This window comes from Pipistrellus kuhlii, unplaced genomic scaffold (assembly GCF_014108245.1).
Source record: "Pipistrellus kuhlii isolate mPipKuh1 unplaced genomic scaffold, mPipKuh1.p scaffold_m20_p_10, whole genome shotgun sequence".
Taxonomy (NCBI): Eukaryota; Metazoa; Chordata; class Mammalia; order Chiroptera; family Vespertilionidae; genus Pipistrellus; species Pipistrellus kuhlii.
The window spans coordinates 38,253,597-38,272,348 of NW_023425405.1; the positions used below are offsets into that span (position 1 = coordinate 38,253,597).

At 36.2% G+C, this 18,752-nt stretch overlaps 1 protein-coding gene across 5 annotated transcripts in view; it reads right to left on the bottom strand.

The window, feature by feature from the left end:
- VPS50 (VPS50 subunit of EARP/GARPII complex) overlaps positions 1-18,752 on the bottom strand; it is a 118,889-nt gene that overhangs the window by 63,876 nt on the left and 36,261 nt on the right. For all 5 annotated transcript variants that reach the window (XR_004986533.2, XR_004986532.2, XR_004986535.2 and 2 more), the window contains exons 10-12: positions 11,804-11,846; positions 10,350-10,448; positions 8,106-8,246 (exon numbers count right to left, since the gene is read on the bottom strand). Coding sequence is in view for 2 of the 5 variants with exons in the window: in XM_036429418.2 (XP_036285311.1) it covers positions 8,106-8,246; positions 10,350-10,448; positions 11,804-11,846 (283 nt within the window). In the remaining 3 variants the exon portion in view is untranslated. The remainder of the gene's footprint in view (positions 1-8,105; positions 8,247-10,349; positions 10,449-11,803; positions 11,847-18,752) is intronic.

The window sequence follows — 18,752 nt, forward strand, 5'->3', positions numbered from 1 at the left end:
CCATTATGTGTGCAGAGAGAGGGATAAAAGCAGACACTACTGAGGAAGAGTGTAACCTGAAACACACTTTCTAGAAGGCAATTTTGGAAACACACCAAAAGCCTTAAAAATGTGCGGAAACCGGTTTGGCTCAGTGGATAGAGTGTCGGTCTGCAGGCCTGAAAGATCCCAGATTCAATTCCGGTCAAGGGCATGTACCTAGGGGGTGTGCAGGAGGCAGCTGGTCAATGTTTCTCTCTCAACGATGTTTCTCTCTCCCTTCCTCTCTGTAAAAAAATCAATAAAATATAATGTAAAAATGTAAAGCCTGACAAATGCAATTTTATTTCTTGTTATTTATTTTAATGACATTAACTAAAAGGTACAAAGATTTAGCTTTAAGAATGTTTACTATAGTGTTGTTCATGACAAAAGCTGGTAATTAATCTACAGAATCTCTTACCTTGAAATACCATCAAACCAAATAAAAGTTGTGTGGTTAGCATACTTAGTGAAACAGAAAATTGTTTATAATATAACAAGTGGGGAAAATGTTATAAAACTATATGTGCAGCATGATCCTACTTTAAATGCTATTTGCTTTATACACATTAAAAGAACCAATCTTGCATGCAGAAATATTAATTTTAATTTCTTTTTATCTGTAATTTCCTACATTTAATGTGTTTCATCTGCATATTTAAAATATGTACATTTTTAAGAATAAACATCATATTAATGATTGCTTAATTTGAGCAACTATTTATATAATCTATATCCTATCTATCTCTATAATTACTGTAATGAGAAAACATAAATAACAGACTAGTTTAAGTCAGAAAACAGTTAGAAATAGTACAAAGAGACAGGTAATTATATGGAGAATCCAAAACACAATGATAAATACTCTAAATTTATCTCTGAACTTCCTGGCAACTTTTCATCTATCGTAAAGAAAATCTATACTATCATACCATTTCATAACAGAAGATATATTAATTCTTCACAACAGAAAGTGCCCTGAGAATTTAGAAACAGAAACATGTTTTTAACTCAAAACAGGAATTTGCCTTTACTTTTCTATACGAACATCAAACTACTATATCTTCAATGGAGGTCTTACTAAAGGTATTTATTGCCCTTCAAAAAATGACATTGAATTACAATTCAGTGTTAAGAGATATTATTTATAAAAAGGAAGATTTAAAAGCCTAGAACACTAAACTAGCCTTTAAGCTTGTCTTCCTATCTGTATGCACATAAAGCACTTGTAAAAGTTCATGACACAGAAAAGGTGTCGCACACTGGTTTATTTCCTCCCACTTGATCAAATTTGAAATGTGTCAACACCATATCAGTTAGAAACAAAGAGGACAGTCCAATTTACTCAAGAAACATTCACTAAATACTTCCTATGTGTCAGATTCTGAGAAAATAAATATTGAAATGACTTCAGAGTTTTTTCAAAAGAAGCAAGCACCGTATTTCCCCCCAAAGTATTACAACATCAAGTTCATTTCAAAAATAGAACACAAAGCTCATTAAGATCATTTGGAAACAAACAATTGAAAAGTGGCTGGGAAAACTTCAGCCAGCTTATCCAGCTTTGTTATCATAAATTAATCACTAGCAGCCTAATTAACATCTTGAAATAAGCTCCCCAGGGACACCCATCAGGCTGCCTAAAAACTTTATGGTAAACATTTTTTTTCAACTGATGCATACTTCATAAACTTTCAAATAATCTACAAATGGTTCCTCTACAAGATTACTACTTGGTGTCTTCAAATCTCTCCACAAACCGGGGCAAACATGTAAGGTATATAGAAATAGAAATGCTATCACAAACTAAAAAGTTAAAGCACAAAAAAATGACCACTATGCCTCTTTTCATTGGCCCTTTCCAGAAATGAAGTTTAATTCTCATTTGAAATGTTTGCTGCAAAGTATTAGTCATTCCTAATTTAAAACTGTAAGTCAATATATTCAAGAAAAACAGGGAAAACAGACTAAAAGACAAACTATATAAAGGAAAACTGTGCTTCCAATTAAATCAGCTAGAAAACATGTCCTTATTTTCCTTTGCTTTTTTAAACGACTTCCAAAACCTCAAAGCCAACTAAATTTTGAAAGTCAGAGCAGCAGTGCCAGGACAAATGGCAGAAATTTCAGAACAGGATAGGATGCTGCTGGCCTTAAGAACTTTGAAGTTCTCTGCTTACCACAGTAAATAAAGGCAGAACGCAAATTTTATAAAAAGATACAAAAATTAGTTCAATTTCATGCTAGCCCCATCTATATAATAAAAGCCTAAGTGTCCATTAGGGCAGAGCGACTGGTTGTTATGATGCACACTGACCACCAGGGGTCAGACGCTCAACTCAGGAGCTGCCCCCTGGTGGTCAGTGCATTCCCACAGGGGGAGTGCCGCTCAGCCAGAAGTGGGTCCCATAGCAGCCTCTCCCCACTCTGCAGCAGCACTAAGCAGCAGAGAACAGGCAGGCAGTATGGAGCGAGGGGTCCCGGGCTGCGAGAGGGAAGTTAATGGTCTAAAATATCTGATATCTATTAATGGTTTAAAATAATACTAGGAAAAAAAGCAAGCAGATGATTATCTCTTTTCATTTCCAAACTTTCTCCATTTAAAAGAATCTCAATTTTTTCATTTACAGAAACTCAGTCCCTCTCTAAACTCCATTCTGTGTACCATCTCATTTATTTCATTTCTTAATGTCCTATTTAAACTCTATAATTAAGGAGTGCCTTAAAAATATTGCTACTACCCAAATGCCTTGGCTGTTTCTTCTCATTTTCCAAATCTGCCAGTCAATATCCTATACCAGTGATTTTCAACTGGTGTGCAGCAAGAACTTCTGAAACCTGCAATGCCTAACTATTCAGGGGCACTGACCTCTTTTCCCTTAGTTCGTGAAATTAAAAAAACTGCAACAGCTAACACAACAGAAGCTATCTGGTGTGAATGAATCAAAATTATACCAAAATGAATAAAAAATTTGAAAGAATAAAAATTATATCTAATTATATAATTAGACCTCATTTCCCTTAGTTGTCAAGTAAAAAAAAAATGACAATTGTTGACTGTAGCGAACAATTCAAAATTATACCTCTTTTTTTTGTCAGATTGGCAAAAAATGTAATGTATTTTTGGTGTGTTGCAAAATTTTAGTAATTTATATGTGCTATGAGGTGAAAAAAGTGGAAAACACTGCCCTATACATATTTCCTGAGGCCTCTGTTGCTTCTTTCTCACTTAACACTCCATTGCCACATATATTCTTGCACTAATACTTCCTCAATAATTATTATCAGTTACTTCTATGCAGGATTACAATGACTCCCAACTGACACATCTTGAAAAATTAAGAAGTTTACATTATAATGCAATGCTCCTTTTTGAATTGTCTCCCTGGTCCGAGTTATGCCTTTCTAAAATGCTGGATATGTGTTCTCAGCAAGAAAACACTTTAAAATTTCCCTTTATCAGCTTATTTATTATACTTCTAAAGGTTCCCTCTACTTTTCCTCTCCTGAGCTAACCACCACCTTCATTTATAGAACTCAGTTGATAAAAGGAAACATCTTTTCATCAAACTAAATAAATAAATATGATGTGAAATAATTTACTCCTAATCCTACCTGGTTTAAACATGTCAAATATGACTCAAGATTATATAAAAAACTTAAAACTTAACTAGGTCTCAAAGAAACGCCCCCAATCCTGTCTGCCTGTAGTAGCACTGACTTAAATACTTTATAAGAGGCCTGGGATAATTTCTGAGCTTCCATAAATTTTTATGGAGATAGTACCAATGAAAACAGGCCACCTTAAAATGTATCATATTCTTTATCTCATTATTCAGGTCCTCTAAGTCTATTCTTTCAACATAAAGACACTGCCATAGCTAATTCTGTTAAATCCTGTACTCAAAAGAAATTCCTCCAGGAAGCCATCATTACATTTGTTACTATTCTCACCACTTCAAACTAAAACATCTTCAATAGCTTGAACATAAACCAGACTGCAACTGTGTTGAATGAATAATAATGTATGTACCTGCTGTTGGGGGTGGGGTGTATAGGAGTGTCTTTGACTAAGCTCTAGTACACCAATGAATCACTTATTTCCTTAATGTAATTACATAATTATACATACATATATACCTCACATACTACCACACATATATGGATAGTTTTATAAAGAAATATACTAGGTACTTTTTGGGGAATAATTTTAACAAGCATTTACTCAAGATGAAATAAGACCTTTGTTATGTGATAATTTAAGTACACTCAGCTACTTAAATAGGTTATTTGACAGTAAACTTTAAGAAAAAAGTAAAAGGAATTAAAAAAAAATAATCATGTCATGATAAAGACCTTTAGCACAATTTTAATTCATAAAAATGTATAAGCTAAGTACAACTTTCAGCTTTATATTATATAAAGGCACAGAGAACCTTCGCAGGAAGCATGAACAAAATTATGTCCTTGACTTTATCAAGCATATAAAGTTTAATGGTAACAAAATATACTAAATATATATATCATATATATACAAGCACATCATATTTAACCAAAATAAAAAAGACTGAAGGACAAAAGCCTTCATTGGGTCTTCCTACATCTGCCTAATCACTATTGTCTGCCTCATTCTTGTTCTTATGTGTTTATTTCTAGCCTGCATATGCAAGATGAAGAATCTTAAAAGGATTTAAGCCCTACAGATGGCATACACTTTTCAAGATTTATTTAAAAAAACAAAAAAGGGGAGATGCGGGAAGCCACTGCTTGCCATTACTATAGTGCACCAAGAAACACGGAAGGCCAGTGGACATTGGGCATAAGCAAGGATTGTTCGTGTTGAGACAGTGGTGGCTCAAGGCAATTCCCTAACCAAATAATCCTTTCATTGTTTACCAAATTTTACCTTTAATATGCCCATATGCATTGCTAAAGGGATATATGTATTCAAGTAAATAATTAGTGGACCAGGCAGAAGTCAATGTGCCTCTTCAAGAAAGAGGTCTCCATCTGGCCCCCAATGCCTTCTGAATTCAAAGTAAATAAATAAATAAAATGTTTATTTTAATATTAAAAGTTACTTTGCTTTTACAGAAAAGTCACTAACTTAAGTTAAATTGCTTTACCATTTAAATAATTTATAAGTGACAGTATCATCTATTAGTAACAATAACACTAATAGAATTAAAAATAAAATTGACTGTATATTTAATTTAAAACACATACTATCAACCTAAAAAAATAAATGAATAAAAAAACAAAAACAAAAAAACCCCTACACATTCAGCCTGAGCTGATTTGGCTCAGTAGTTAGAGCATCAGCCTGCAGACTGAAGGGTCCCAGGTTCGATTCCAGTTAAGGGCACATGCCTTAGTTGTGGGCTTGATCCCCAGTATGGGGCATGTAGGAGGCAGTCGATCAATGATTGTCTCTCATCACTGATGTTTCTATCTCTCACTCCCTCTCCCTTTCTCTCTGAAATCAATATTCAAAGTGATGAATAGCAAGAACTTACAACCAAGATTACTCTACACAGCAAAGCTATCATTTAGAATTAAAGGTCAGATAAAAAGCTTCACAGATAAGAAAAGGCTAAAGGAGTTCATTACCACCAAACCAGTATTATATGAAACGCTGAAGGGTATTCTTTAAGAAGAGGATGAAGAAAAAGGTAGATAAAAATTATGAACAACAAAGTGACAACAAATACGTATCTATCAACTAGTAAATCTAAAAAATCAAGTGAATAAAAAATCTGATGAACAGAATAAACTGGTGAATATAATAGAATCAGGGGCATAGAAAGGGATTGGACTGACAATTCTCAGGGGAAGAGAGTGTAAGGGGTGTGGGAAGAGATTGGACAAAAATCTTACACCTATGAATGAGGACAGTTGGAGGGAGGGGAACCCGGTGGAGGGGAGCTATGGGGGTAAAAAAAAGAGGAACAGTAATAATCTGAACAATAAAGATTAATTAATAAAGAAAGAAAATAATACATTCAAAATCACTGAAATGTTATCAAGTGATGACTGTACTTAAAACTGGGTATTTAAAAATATAAATATGAAACTATTTCACACTTAAAGTTAATCATCATAGAATTTGTAAAATAGCCCTCCTGACTTAGAAAGTGATTTAAAAAAGATATTTTTACCTGTATTAACAACTATCCACTGCCATCATTAATGTAATCCGTAATCTATCATATATTACTAAAGGGCTGGTGAATAAAATTCATGCCGGGGGGGGGGGGGGGGGGGGGAGAGGTGTCCCTTAGGCTGCCTGCACCCTCTCCAATCTGGGACCCCTTGGGGGATGTCCAACTGCCAGTTTAGGCCCAATCCCTAAACCGGAAGTCGGACATCCCTCTCACAATCCGTGACTTGCTGGCTCCTAACCACTTGCCTGCCTATCTGCCTGACTGCCCCTAACCACTTCTGCCTGCCAGCCTGATCATTGCCTAACCACTCCGCTGCTGACCTGGTCACCCCCAACTACCTTCCCCTGCTGGCCTGATCACCCCCATCTGCCCTCCCCTGCTGGCCTGGTCACCCCCAACTGCCCTCCCCTGCCGGTCTGATCTTGCCCCCAAAATATCCCTCCCCTGCCGACCTGGTCGCCCCCAACTGCCTGCCCTGCTGGCCTGATCACCCACAATGGCCCTCCCCTCATGGCTATCTTGTGTCATCCATCTTGTGGCAACCAACTTATGATGATGACCTTGTGATGATGTTGCACAAGGGCATCACACAAGGTTGTGACGCCACCTAGGCTTTTATTACACAGGATTACATTCTTCTGGAATAGCTGTTGTAGCTCAAGTAAGAATATTTTTCCAGTTCCCAAAAGACAGAACTTGAACTTTTGACAAATAAATTCACTGAAGAATAAAGGTTAGCTTAATTTCACATGAATTCCTGGACATAACTAGAGTAAAAAATTGATGTCTACTTCCTAGAATTGTTATTTTCTGAGTTGACATTAGAGAAAACATATGAAAGTCTCCAATAAGAGATCTAGGGCTAGAATTAGAGATCAACATTAACAATGACCTCCACAGTGTCTAAGCAAGTGGCCAATTCTGTGATACTACCTGATCCAGATTCTCAGAAGCATTAGAGATAGGTTTATGGTCAGTTCTTCTTGAAACAGTTCCTTCTGTGGGCTGGTGTGACACCACCATCTCCTACTTTTCTTCCTACCCAGCTAGCTGCTCTTGCTCAGACTCTTCTACCAGTCTTTTCTCCCCTGAATGTACAAGGCCCAGGGACGTCATGATTTTTATATCTATACCTGTTCCCCCAATCGTCTCATCTTAGTATCATGGCTTTAAATACAATTCTATGCTAAAAATTCCCAAATTCTGACAACTTCAATTCTGACCTCCTTGGGCTCTTTTATCCTATTGCCTCTTCAACAAGTCCACTTGAATATTAATAGATATCAATTAAACAGAACTCATGAATTTCCACTACACTCTAGTCAGCCTTCGTTGTAAAAGCAAATGACACCACCATTCTCCCAGAGTTCATCATTCTCTTTTACTTAGACTTTACATCAATCCACTACAGGATCAATTCTAAAACAGAGACCAACTCAGTTCACTTCTCACTCACAGACCTATTTTTCTTTAAGAAAAAAAATAACGCACAAAAAAAAAAAAAAACACCTGGTAACAGATGCAACAGAAACAGCATTTATTCATCCAAAAAGACTGAATCAAAGTGTGTATAAAAAACCAGCACAGATGATTGCTTAGAAGCACCTCAGATGCAATCACGGAAGAGAATTAAGAGCCTGACAAAGCAGAATATAAGAAGCTATGAGAGGATAGAAAGTCCATTTAGAAGCAACTGCACTCCACAAATCTGTACTATCACATCAACCTTCACCATTTGTGTGACTGTGACTGAATCTCCTAGTTACTCTATGAGGAAAAGAATATAGGAGAAAAACATATTTTGGAAAACATATTTGTTTCTATTTTAGTAGCATCTTTAAATAATAGGTGTTAATAAGAATGGGATGTAAATTTAAAAACCACGAGAAACATAAGAAAAGTAATTAAGTTACTACATACTGTACAGAGATCCTTATATTGCAGCTTTTGGAATTTTGTATCTGTGTTTCCTGCACATAGTTCCACATAACCAAGAACAACTTGAAACACAGTATTATGAATGGCTTGGGTGAAGTGCATATGAAGTTGATCCATTGCTGTCTATGGAAAGAAAACACACAACATAATTATGTTATGAAAAACATTTCAACAGTTTTGAAAAGCATAGGAAAAAATCTTTACAGATTATAGCTATAGCACAAAGATAATTATTACATATAGAATTATAATTATAATATTGACTATTTACAAATAACCCATTAAATAACCACATCATACAATTAAGATAAATCTGAATTGAGAGCACTGCTTGTAGGTCTGAATTTATGATTGGTAGCCATTCTCTTCTCTTTCAAATATGTCTTGTATATTTGGATTCTCTCTGCCATCATGTCCTTAAATTGTTCAGGATACTTCTCGATAACCTTCTCAGAGAAGCCTATCCTGACCATCTTAATACATAAAAGGCCAGGGTTTTAATGACCAATCACGACCAAAGGCTGACCAACCTGGAAGTCCTTCACTGACTACACAGGGGGCTGAGACCCAGAGAGAGGCAGGGCCTGATCCGCAGCCTCAGTGACGGCTGATGATCAGTACTTGCCTTTCTCTTTCTCTCCCTCTCTTTCTGAGCTTCGCCAACAGCGGGCTTTTCTTTCTCTCCCAGCCACCGTGGGGGCTGCTTTTCAGCCCCACCTCTCTGATCAGGCCCAGAGATAAGCCTGGAGATGCTGACTGGCATAGGAACCAACTAATCAAAACCAAATGTGGGTGCTATGAAGAACCAATGGCTGTCTAGAAGGTGGAACTTTTGACACTGACTGGCAAAGGAACTGACCAGTCAGAACCAAAGGTGGGTACTGTGGGGAGCCAATGTCTGCCTAAGAGGCGGAGCTTCTGATGCTGACTGGCATAGAAACTGACCAATCAGAACCAAATTGTCCAGCAGAGGAGGGCAGTTAGGGGTGAACAGGCAGGCAGGCAGGTGAGTAGTTAGAAGTCAGTGGTCCCAGATTTCAAGAGGAATGTCCAACTGTGGGTTTAGGCTGACAAGTTCCAAAGGGTCTCCAATTGGAGAAGGGGAGGCTGGGCTGAGGAACCCCCCCATCTGTGCACGAATTTCTAGTCTTATATAAATCAGTTCTTTACATCACCCTATCCACTTACTCTGATATATGTTTCTTTATAGTACTTGTTTTCTCCTGATATCATATTCATTTATTTTTTTTTAACGTCTGTCTTCCTCACTAGAAGATAAGATACATGATGGCCTATATCCTCACATGAGGTGCCTGGAGCAATGAACAAAAATAGGTACCAACAGATATTTACTGAGTGGAATAACTTTCTCTAATGGGAAAAATTAGAAGTTATAATCGTATTTTCAAAGGTCTTATAACCCTCAAAATACCAAATATTTTATTTCTTATATTTTTTGTAGGTATAGCTTAGGATATGAAAATTAATAAAGTACATTAAAAAATTATTTATTCAGATTTAAAAATGAAAGTACAGTTTAAATGACTTAGTAAGGCCTTAAATTTCTTTCTAAGACAAGAAACCATTAAATGGAAGAAAGCATTTCCATACATCATGTTTAGATGTTCTGTGGATACTAGTAGTATATAACCCTATACACAAAGAAAGTACAACTAACTTTCCAACCATGGCCCCTTTTTCAAGGAAGCCATTGAGCGGTTAAGGTATGTAAAGCTAAGCATAGAGGGAATACAAGGACATTCTGGGGATAAAAGAACCCTTTGAAAAAAATCTGATAAATGCAATTTATCTATTTTACAGACAAATGTGCACAGTGCATGAAAGTGTACACACCACTCCAAGGGTCCACCTAAGAATGATGGAGCTCCCAATAAAGAAGTTCTCATTTGGGATCAAAAGATAAAGTAAAAGAGGCTACATATCCTCCCCCTATACTAAACTTGTTTTAAAACCTACATGAAATTGTGAAAATATTAAACCTAACAAACACTTCACATTTCAAAACAAACTTCGGTAATATTTTAATCACACTATATACTATACTTTGAGCCTATGTGAACAACCATGTTTCTACTGCGAAGACAGCTAAAAAATTTACTTTGTTAAATGAAATTTTAAGGACACAGAATTAATAATATTCAGACTTAAGCAATGATGAATATCAGCAAATGCCTAATATTAAAAAAGCAACCTTTTAAGACTAACCTGTGTTTTTCCAAGAAGTCGATAAGCTTGTTGAACCTTGGTATAATGATTGATGTCAAAATTCTTGCAGATTTTAGAAAGAGCCACATCCAACTGTTCCTATGTAAGTAAAAGAGGTGACAAGAGGCGGTTAAAGAATTATGTTTTCAAATCAATGGGAAAACATTAAAGGTAACCTATCACTTTTAATTAATATTTAAAGCCATTTACTACACACTGATTTATTTAATAGTAAAAAGCAAATAAAAATATAAAGAAATTCTAATTCTCATTTGTTACCAATTATAATCAAATTTTACTGATATGTTATTACCATGTTTTTAAAAAACACACATCTAGTATTTTAAGAGACACAAAATCTGTATAACAGCTACCAAAAAAATTTTAGTTTTGTAATTTTTACTTAACTGTTTCTTAATCTACTAAAATCTTACAGCTATATGAATTGAATTTATGCAACTATTAAAAAATAATAAAACACTCCTATTGTAATGACTAAAAAGTAATTATCAACAAAACTACATTGACCTTAAAATACATAACTTACTTTTATATCTAAATTGAATAACTTTGTGGATTTCTATATCAATTATTTCATTTTAAAATAATGATTTTTCTACATACATAAACTACTGCATATTAAGAATGAATAAATACAGAGCTTTCAAAAGAAAATCCTCATTAAAATTTTAGGTGATTATATACTTAAAAGATTTTCAGAGCAGTTATCTTTAGATTTATCAAGTAGTCATTCTTTCAATTAGTAAATAATTGCATTTATTATCAAAAACTACTTTCACAAAAGGTCATTTGAAAGTCCAGACTAATTTTTTATAATTTTTTATAATTATAAATACCCTTATCAGAAAAAATATATATAAAAAAAACAAATAATTCTTATTAAATTTATGAATACCCTGATTAGCAAAGACTGCCAAGGAAAAAGATGAACTCTGAATAAGTGACAGACGAAAAGCAAAACTTCATTTTTGCTAACAATGACATATTTTTTCCTTTTCAGTTCTAACATTTTGATAATATTATTGAGGTTAGGAATTTAGGAGTGTTTTCATCAGCGAATAAATATTCTTAAATAAATTAACAAACTACACTAAAAATCCATAATTGATGATAAAAAAAATAATTAACATGGTATTTTCGCTATAATTTACATGAGAACATACCTATGACTAAAATTTGAAGATCTTTCCAGATATAATGATATTTTCAAATACTGTTTTCAGATCCTATAATTTCAAAAGTAATCTGTTTGCACTTACAACTAGATTAACATTTACTTGACCATGTACAGATATGCAAATGCAAAACAACAAATATAGCATAATGATCTAGAAACCCTGGTTAAAAACACAAAAATCAAAACATATGCTGTATCTATGCTATTCAAAAACCTCTGAAAAAAGCCAATTAACTTCTGATGTAATCCTTCTTACCTCAATTTGTTCTAAAGTATCTTGCAGCTTTGAATTCAGTTCACTATTAAATAAAACAGAGTTAGATGTGCGTACCTTTAAAAAAAAAAAAAGACAAACTAAAGTGCTAAACACATGTTAACTGAATAAATAATCAGTAAGTTTACAGATCAATAGTATGAGCAGTAAGTTGTACTACTGGTTCTATAACAAGACAAAAAAAAAAAAAAAGAAAGAAAGAAAAGAAAAAGATTATGGATAAACTAGAGGCCCAATGCACGAAATATGTGCATGGGTAGGGACTCTAGTGGCTTCCAGCTGCCAGGTGGGGTCTCCCTTCACATCCACCTTAGCCTGGCTCTGCCCACTCACTTGCTCCACCATCCCAACACTGTCCCACTTTGGTCAGGGCCCATTGGGGCCAGCAGTGCCTCCACTGCTGCCCACTACCAGTGCCACGTCGCTGACACCCGCCATGTTCCATGCCACCCCCTGGTGGTCAGCACACATCTAACTCCCAGTTGGATGAACACCCGCCCATGGGGATAATTTGCATATTTGCCTTTTATTATATAAGAGTCATTACTAACAGCAACAGGATTATATAGGTAAAAAATACTAAAGAATCTATAGATAAAATTAAAAATTTAGGAATTAAAAGTTGATAAAGTTAATATCAAATTTAAAGATTAAAAGTAGAAGTAAAAAGTATAATTTTTAAAATAAAATTAATCTTATATAATAAAAGCCTAATATGCACATTGTCCCCTTAACCAGGAGTTCGACTGCTCACTATGATGCACGCTAACCACCAGGGGCAGCATGAAACAAGGTGGACGTCAGCCACGCAGCGCTGGCAGTGGGCAGCAATGAAGGCACTGCCAGCCCCAATGGGCCCCAATAAGAGCAGGACTGTGGCGGGATGGTGGAGGTGAGCAGGTGGTGCCAGGCTAAGGCAGGTGCAAGCGTGGGCCCAACAGCCCTGTTGATCACCCTGCAGATGGTGACCAGGCTGCCGCCCAGTTCCCAGGCACTGAGGGAGTCAGGTAAGGGGGCCGACCATGATCAACTGCCCTGAAGATAGCAACCAGCAGCAGCTAGGCCCCGATCACCCTATCTGAGCTGGGCCCCAGGCTGGGAAAGGGAACTGAGGGTGCGTGGCAGGGACCAACCTCCTGCAGCACCCAGGCAGAGGGCTACAACCTCTCGCCAGCTACTTGGGGGTGGGGGTGACACAACGGCGGTGCAGTGAGAATGAGGGGTATCTGCTGAGCTCACTCTCACTCCCCCTGCTACCCGCCCCCAGGATGCTAGGGCTCACGTGCAGAGGAAGCCCCCACGCCCAGGTGCTGGGCGCCTGCAAAGGAGCCCGCCTCACACCCATGCGGCCTCTGCCAGGTGAGCCGGGCTGCAGCTGCTGGGACCATAGGGGCCAGTCAGGAGCCCTGTGGGTTCACAAAGGAGCCAGTCTGCGAGGCTGGTCAGGCTGCTCTCCCAGCTTCCGTGAGGTGCCACCGAGGGGCTCAGAGGCCTACACTGCCTCCCAACCCATCTCCGCATGGGGACTCAGGTACATGACTCAGACAGAGAGGGATGTGTGCAGAAGTCCAGGGGTCCAGCTACTCCTCAGGGCCCAGAGGTCATCTGGGACCTGCCCTTCCACACCAGATGCTCTCACTTCAATCACCGGCCAGGCCTAGTGACTGCACCCATGCACAAATTTCATGCACTGTGCCTCTAGTTTCTATATATTAAAGGTAAGGAATCTACTTAATAAAAGAGTAACATGCTAATCAACTGTACCTTCACGATGCCCACCAGCTAATCAGGAGTAAGTATGCAAATTAACCCACCAAAGATGGTGGGTTAATTTGCATACACAGGTGCGGAGCATAGGGTGGGACACTTACATCGTCACATGGCAACAATGCAGACATTCTGCACCACCCCAGCCACTCCACATCACCCCAGCCACTCTGGGCCACGTGGGAAGGCAAAAAGGTGGCTTTGGGCCAGAAGGAAAGGCAGCTCCGACCAGAATGAAGGCGGTGCTGGCAGCCAGGAGAATGAAGGCCCATTCTTGCACAAATCTTCATTTGTGCATCGGGCCATTAGTAAGACAATAAAAAATTTTAAATTCCATTTCAGTAAAACAAATACCTAAAATAAAAGAGACTTGCCCAGTTGACGTGCCTTGGTGGTTGAGCATCAACCTATGAACCAGAAGTTATGGTTCAATTCCCAGTCAGGGCACATGCTGGGTTTCAGGCTGAACCCCCAGTGTGGGGCATGCAGAAGGCAGCTGATCAATGATTTTCTCTCATTATTGATGTTTCTATCTCTCTCTCCCTCTCCTTTCCTCTCTGAAGTCAATAAAAAATATTTTTTTAAAAGAAGACTTAACTATATGAAGGTATATGGAAAAGACTAAAACCTTTAATACAGTTACCAGTTCTCACAAAATGATTTCCTAGAATAAGTGAATTTTTACTCAAAGTCCAGCAGTGTTTAGTTTTGTTTTTACTTTACTGAATCTGACAAACTGTTTCTAATATTTATGTGGAAACTGAAAAATCTATAAATAGTCAAGAATATCTTGAAGAGTAATGCTGGAAGACATACTAAAGCTTATAAAGTTACAGCAATAAGACAGTGTCAACATAAGTATACATAAATAAATAAACAGAACAGAATACAAATAAAGGACAAAATGCTTTAACAAATACTTGGCCAAGGAGATATCCAATTGGCCAATAAGTGTTAACAGCCAGTCCAATTAGGGATTCAGAAAATGCAAATTAAAACTAAAATAAGGCACCTTAATAAGCAATCAGAATGGCTAAGATATTTTCAAAAAATTAAACATTACTTCGACAACTGTTGGCAAAATGCAGAGCAAATAAAGCACCAATTCTGTACTGACAGAAGGGGAAATTGACACCACTTTGGAAAACTGTATTACTAACTGAAACTCAGCAGGCACTCTGTATCCCGTGAATCCTAGCTATGTGTCTAACAGAAATGGATACACATTGTTGAGCATCATCTGTAACAGGAAAACGCTCGGTTTCTAGGAGGTAATTACACAACTATGTTCACTTTGTAAAAATTAATTAAGTTATACACTTGGGATATGTGACAGAATCTCATTTTGTTCCCTTTAATTCTCCTTAGGTTAAAAACAAACAAAAGAGAGAGAACTATCATTATTTGAATTATAATATCTCATTATTAAAAAAGATATTTGATACCTAATAAAATAAATACAATCACAGAGAAAACATTTTAATAAAAAGATTGAGATAAGTAAAATAGTATGAACAAGTAAAAGATGTACGTTGATACAACAAAATTATACAAGGTTTTTTACAACTGTTATCTGATTATAAATTTGATTCTCAAAGTCCAGCAACAAAAGCAAATAGGGCCACAGTATACAATCAGTGTCTGCAATATCAAAACAAACTCAAGGTGGGGAGTGAGTAGAAAAAGACAAAAATCCCCTTTTCTGGCAGTAAGTTGAGAAAGTTTTGCGTCTTGATAAGAAGACAATAACCTTTACTCTTAAGGCACAAGGATTTATGCCTGAAAAATAGCCACACCACAGATATTAATAGGTTAAGGGAATTCTTGTAGACAGAACTGAAATTTTCCTTAAAAATATGATTATGGGACAATTTCTGTGATAACTTCCAAAAAGAATAAATGAATGAAGATTAAAATGAGTGTTAAAGGCACCAAAGTAACACCCCTAACGGATAGTTATGATAGTGCCTTAGAATAACAAAGAATTCCTTTCCCACCCCCTAAAACATCAGCATCTTGTCCCATGTTCACAGCACAGTGTGTGTTATAGGGAGGAGTATCTGTGACTATCTCTCTAAGCACAGACTGTGGCTTATTGCCCAGTGACCTCCCATGACTAAATAAATTCACACGTGATTCAAAACAGATAAAAAAAAATATCTGCTGAGTCAAATCTGCAATTCAAACAAAATGGCAAAATTTTATTATCATGCCATTAGCCCCTACTTTCTACCTCAATAAAGAAAACTAAAAAAAGGAAAATGGTTTAGAAGAAAAAGAACAACACTGTGTCTATAGGTGCCCTAACAAGAGGGGAAAAAAAGAGAAGCAGAGCTAAAACAAGTTCTACTTCTCTATCACATGGGGCTCAAAAGTCCACCTCAGGCTGAGATAGACACAGGTTGGAGAAGCTAGAATATCTGGAATAGTAAGTAGGTCACAACCTGTAAACATATTCTTTTATGGAATTATTTTGAGCTTGAAGAAAAAAGAAATATACCTAAACTTACTAATACGTGAGAATAATAATTTCTTTATCTTCTAAGTTGAAAAAATGGGCTTTAGTGTTTATAAAGTTATTATAAACCTAGATGTGTTAGTTGCTTCTATTATTTATATTTGCAATAATTCTATATACTGGCTATTAAGAGTTCATACAAGCCCTGGCCAGGTAGGTCAGTTGGTTAGAGCTTCACCTCAATATGCCAAGGTTGCAGGATCGGTTCCCAGTCAGGGGACATATAAGAATCAACCAATGAATGCATAAATAAGTGGAACAATAAATCTCTCTCTCTCTCTCTCTCTCTCTCTCTCTCTCTCTCTCTCTCTCTCTCCCTCTCTCTCCCTCTCTCCCTCCCTCCCTCCCTCCCTCTCTATTTTCCCACCCTCCCACCCCTTCCTCTCTCTTTAAAATCGAAAAATAAATAAAAATTTTAAGGGTTAATACAGACATGGTAATGAAAATAATATGAACAAGATTTTAAATATATAAAATATATAAACATTTTGGTTTTATTAAAAATGCTTTCAAAAGTGACAACCCCAGTTTGACAACAATTTACTACTAATTATAAATACATATATAAAAATTATGTGATTAAGGAGTGGACATCTTAACTGTACAGCCTTTAGAGAAGCCTTTCACCAGACTTTGAAACATAAATTCAAGTCATTTAAGTCAATTAATCAAAGTATGTTAAAAGGATCTATTCAGAAACATTTGGGTAAATAAAAGCTACATTATTGTAAAAAAAAAAAAAATTAGTAGTTCTAAGATGGAAGGCTAAAAGCTATTAAAAGGCTATTTACAACCTTAATGGAATGAATCAAACAATTTTGGGGGCATTTTTACCATCACTGCAGAAAATATTAGAAATAACATGTCCATAAATAACTAATTTTGTTCCTGTGTACTGCTGATCTAGGACACACACTTGCAAAATAAGTCCTAAAAAGATTGCACATAAATCCAAATTTTGTACAAATCTGACCATACAAGAAGACAAGATGATATGAAGGTAATTAGCTTCTTAATGATCTTTCCTCACTATGCTATTAATGAGGCATGTGATTTAAGTCTAGTCTCTATTAATATCTCTGAGCCTCAGTTTCCTATACAAAAGTGGGCTAGTTCTAAAGATTGTTACATCTCTTACGTTTCCAGATTCTATTATATTGTGAACACCCAGTTTTCACATCTTTGAATATGATTAGATAAGGTGTTAAAACTGTTAGAGTAAAATTTATACTTATGAGATTATAGTATATGTCCATGGCCCATGGAAATTCCAGTCTCTTTAGATCAGATTTATTCCAGCAGTTTGAATCTGTTCATGGCTGGCAGAGAATTTATCAATAGACCTCAAGAGAAATTTTGATTTAAACATTTTGAAGCCAGACTAACAACCCTGGGGTACAATGAAGTGTCCAACTGATCCTCCAAACCATAAACAGAAATAACTCCTATGATCACTTTGAATCTAGCCAGCAGATCTCTGTCCTGGCTCTGTTCAGAGGGTTTTGGGACGGGAATGGGAGCATGAGGACAAATATGTGATACCTTAATCAATAAAGAAATTTAAAAAAAAAAGAAAGAAAGAAATCCCTGACTAAGCCAAAATGCAATCATTCACCACATAAAAGCTCAGCGTTGTTGCCAAAACCAGTTTGGCTCAATGGATAGAGCATCAGCTTGGGGACTGAAAGGTCCCGGGTTCGATCCGGTCAAGGGCATATACCTTGGTTGCGGGCATATCCCCAGCTGATCGATGACTCTCTCTCATTGATGTTTCTAACTCTCTATCTCTCTCCCTTCCTCTGTACAAAATCAATAAAATATATATTTAAAAAAAAAAAAAAAGCTCAACGTTGTTAGTAAAGATATCAAGAATATCAAAACATATCCAAACTTGAATTATAATTCTAGAGCAGAGATCAGGCCAAGGATCCAAATCTAGCCAACAGTCTATGTTTCTAAATAAAGTTTTATTGGAGCACAGCCACATGAATTTGTTACATATTAACTATGGCTGCCTTCCTGCTACAAGGGCAGGGCTGAATAGTTGTAACCAAACCTAAAATATTATTATACATCCTTTAAAGACAAAATTTGCCAAACCAGTGCTAGAATTCACTGGAAGACTTTTTGGTTGGTCAACTGATCAAAGTTAAAACAGAAATATTTTGTTTTATAATATGTCCATGTGAATACCATATACCTGAATTTACTTGTACATTGTCATTTTAACTAAAACTGTATTTAAATGTACTTCACTCAGTCATTTCTGACTTAAAGTCATTGACTTTTCATTTGATTTGAGTTTTAACTTCTTAAGTCTCATATAAGCCAAATCACAAATAAATTGTGTGTAATTTCAAGTTTCAGTTTTTCTAAGATGAAATAGAAATTTAGAGGCAAATGAAAAACAATCCGAATGCCAACTCATGTTTAGTTATTTTATATCCCCCAATTTTTATATGATGTCTCATCTTCAATAAATTAAAAGAGAAATTTATTTTTAACTCTATGGTTTGTTTATCCAATGCATTCAACTTAACTTTCAAACAATATGCTTTGTTTTTCCATTGCACTCAACTGCTTCATTTCATTAGTTTACTTACTTAACATAAGTAACAGTAACAAACACAACTGGCAGAAACAGGT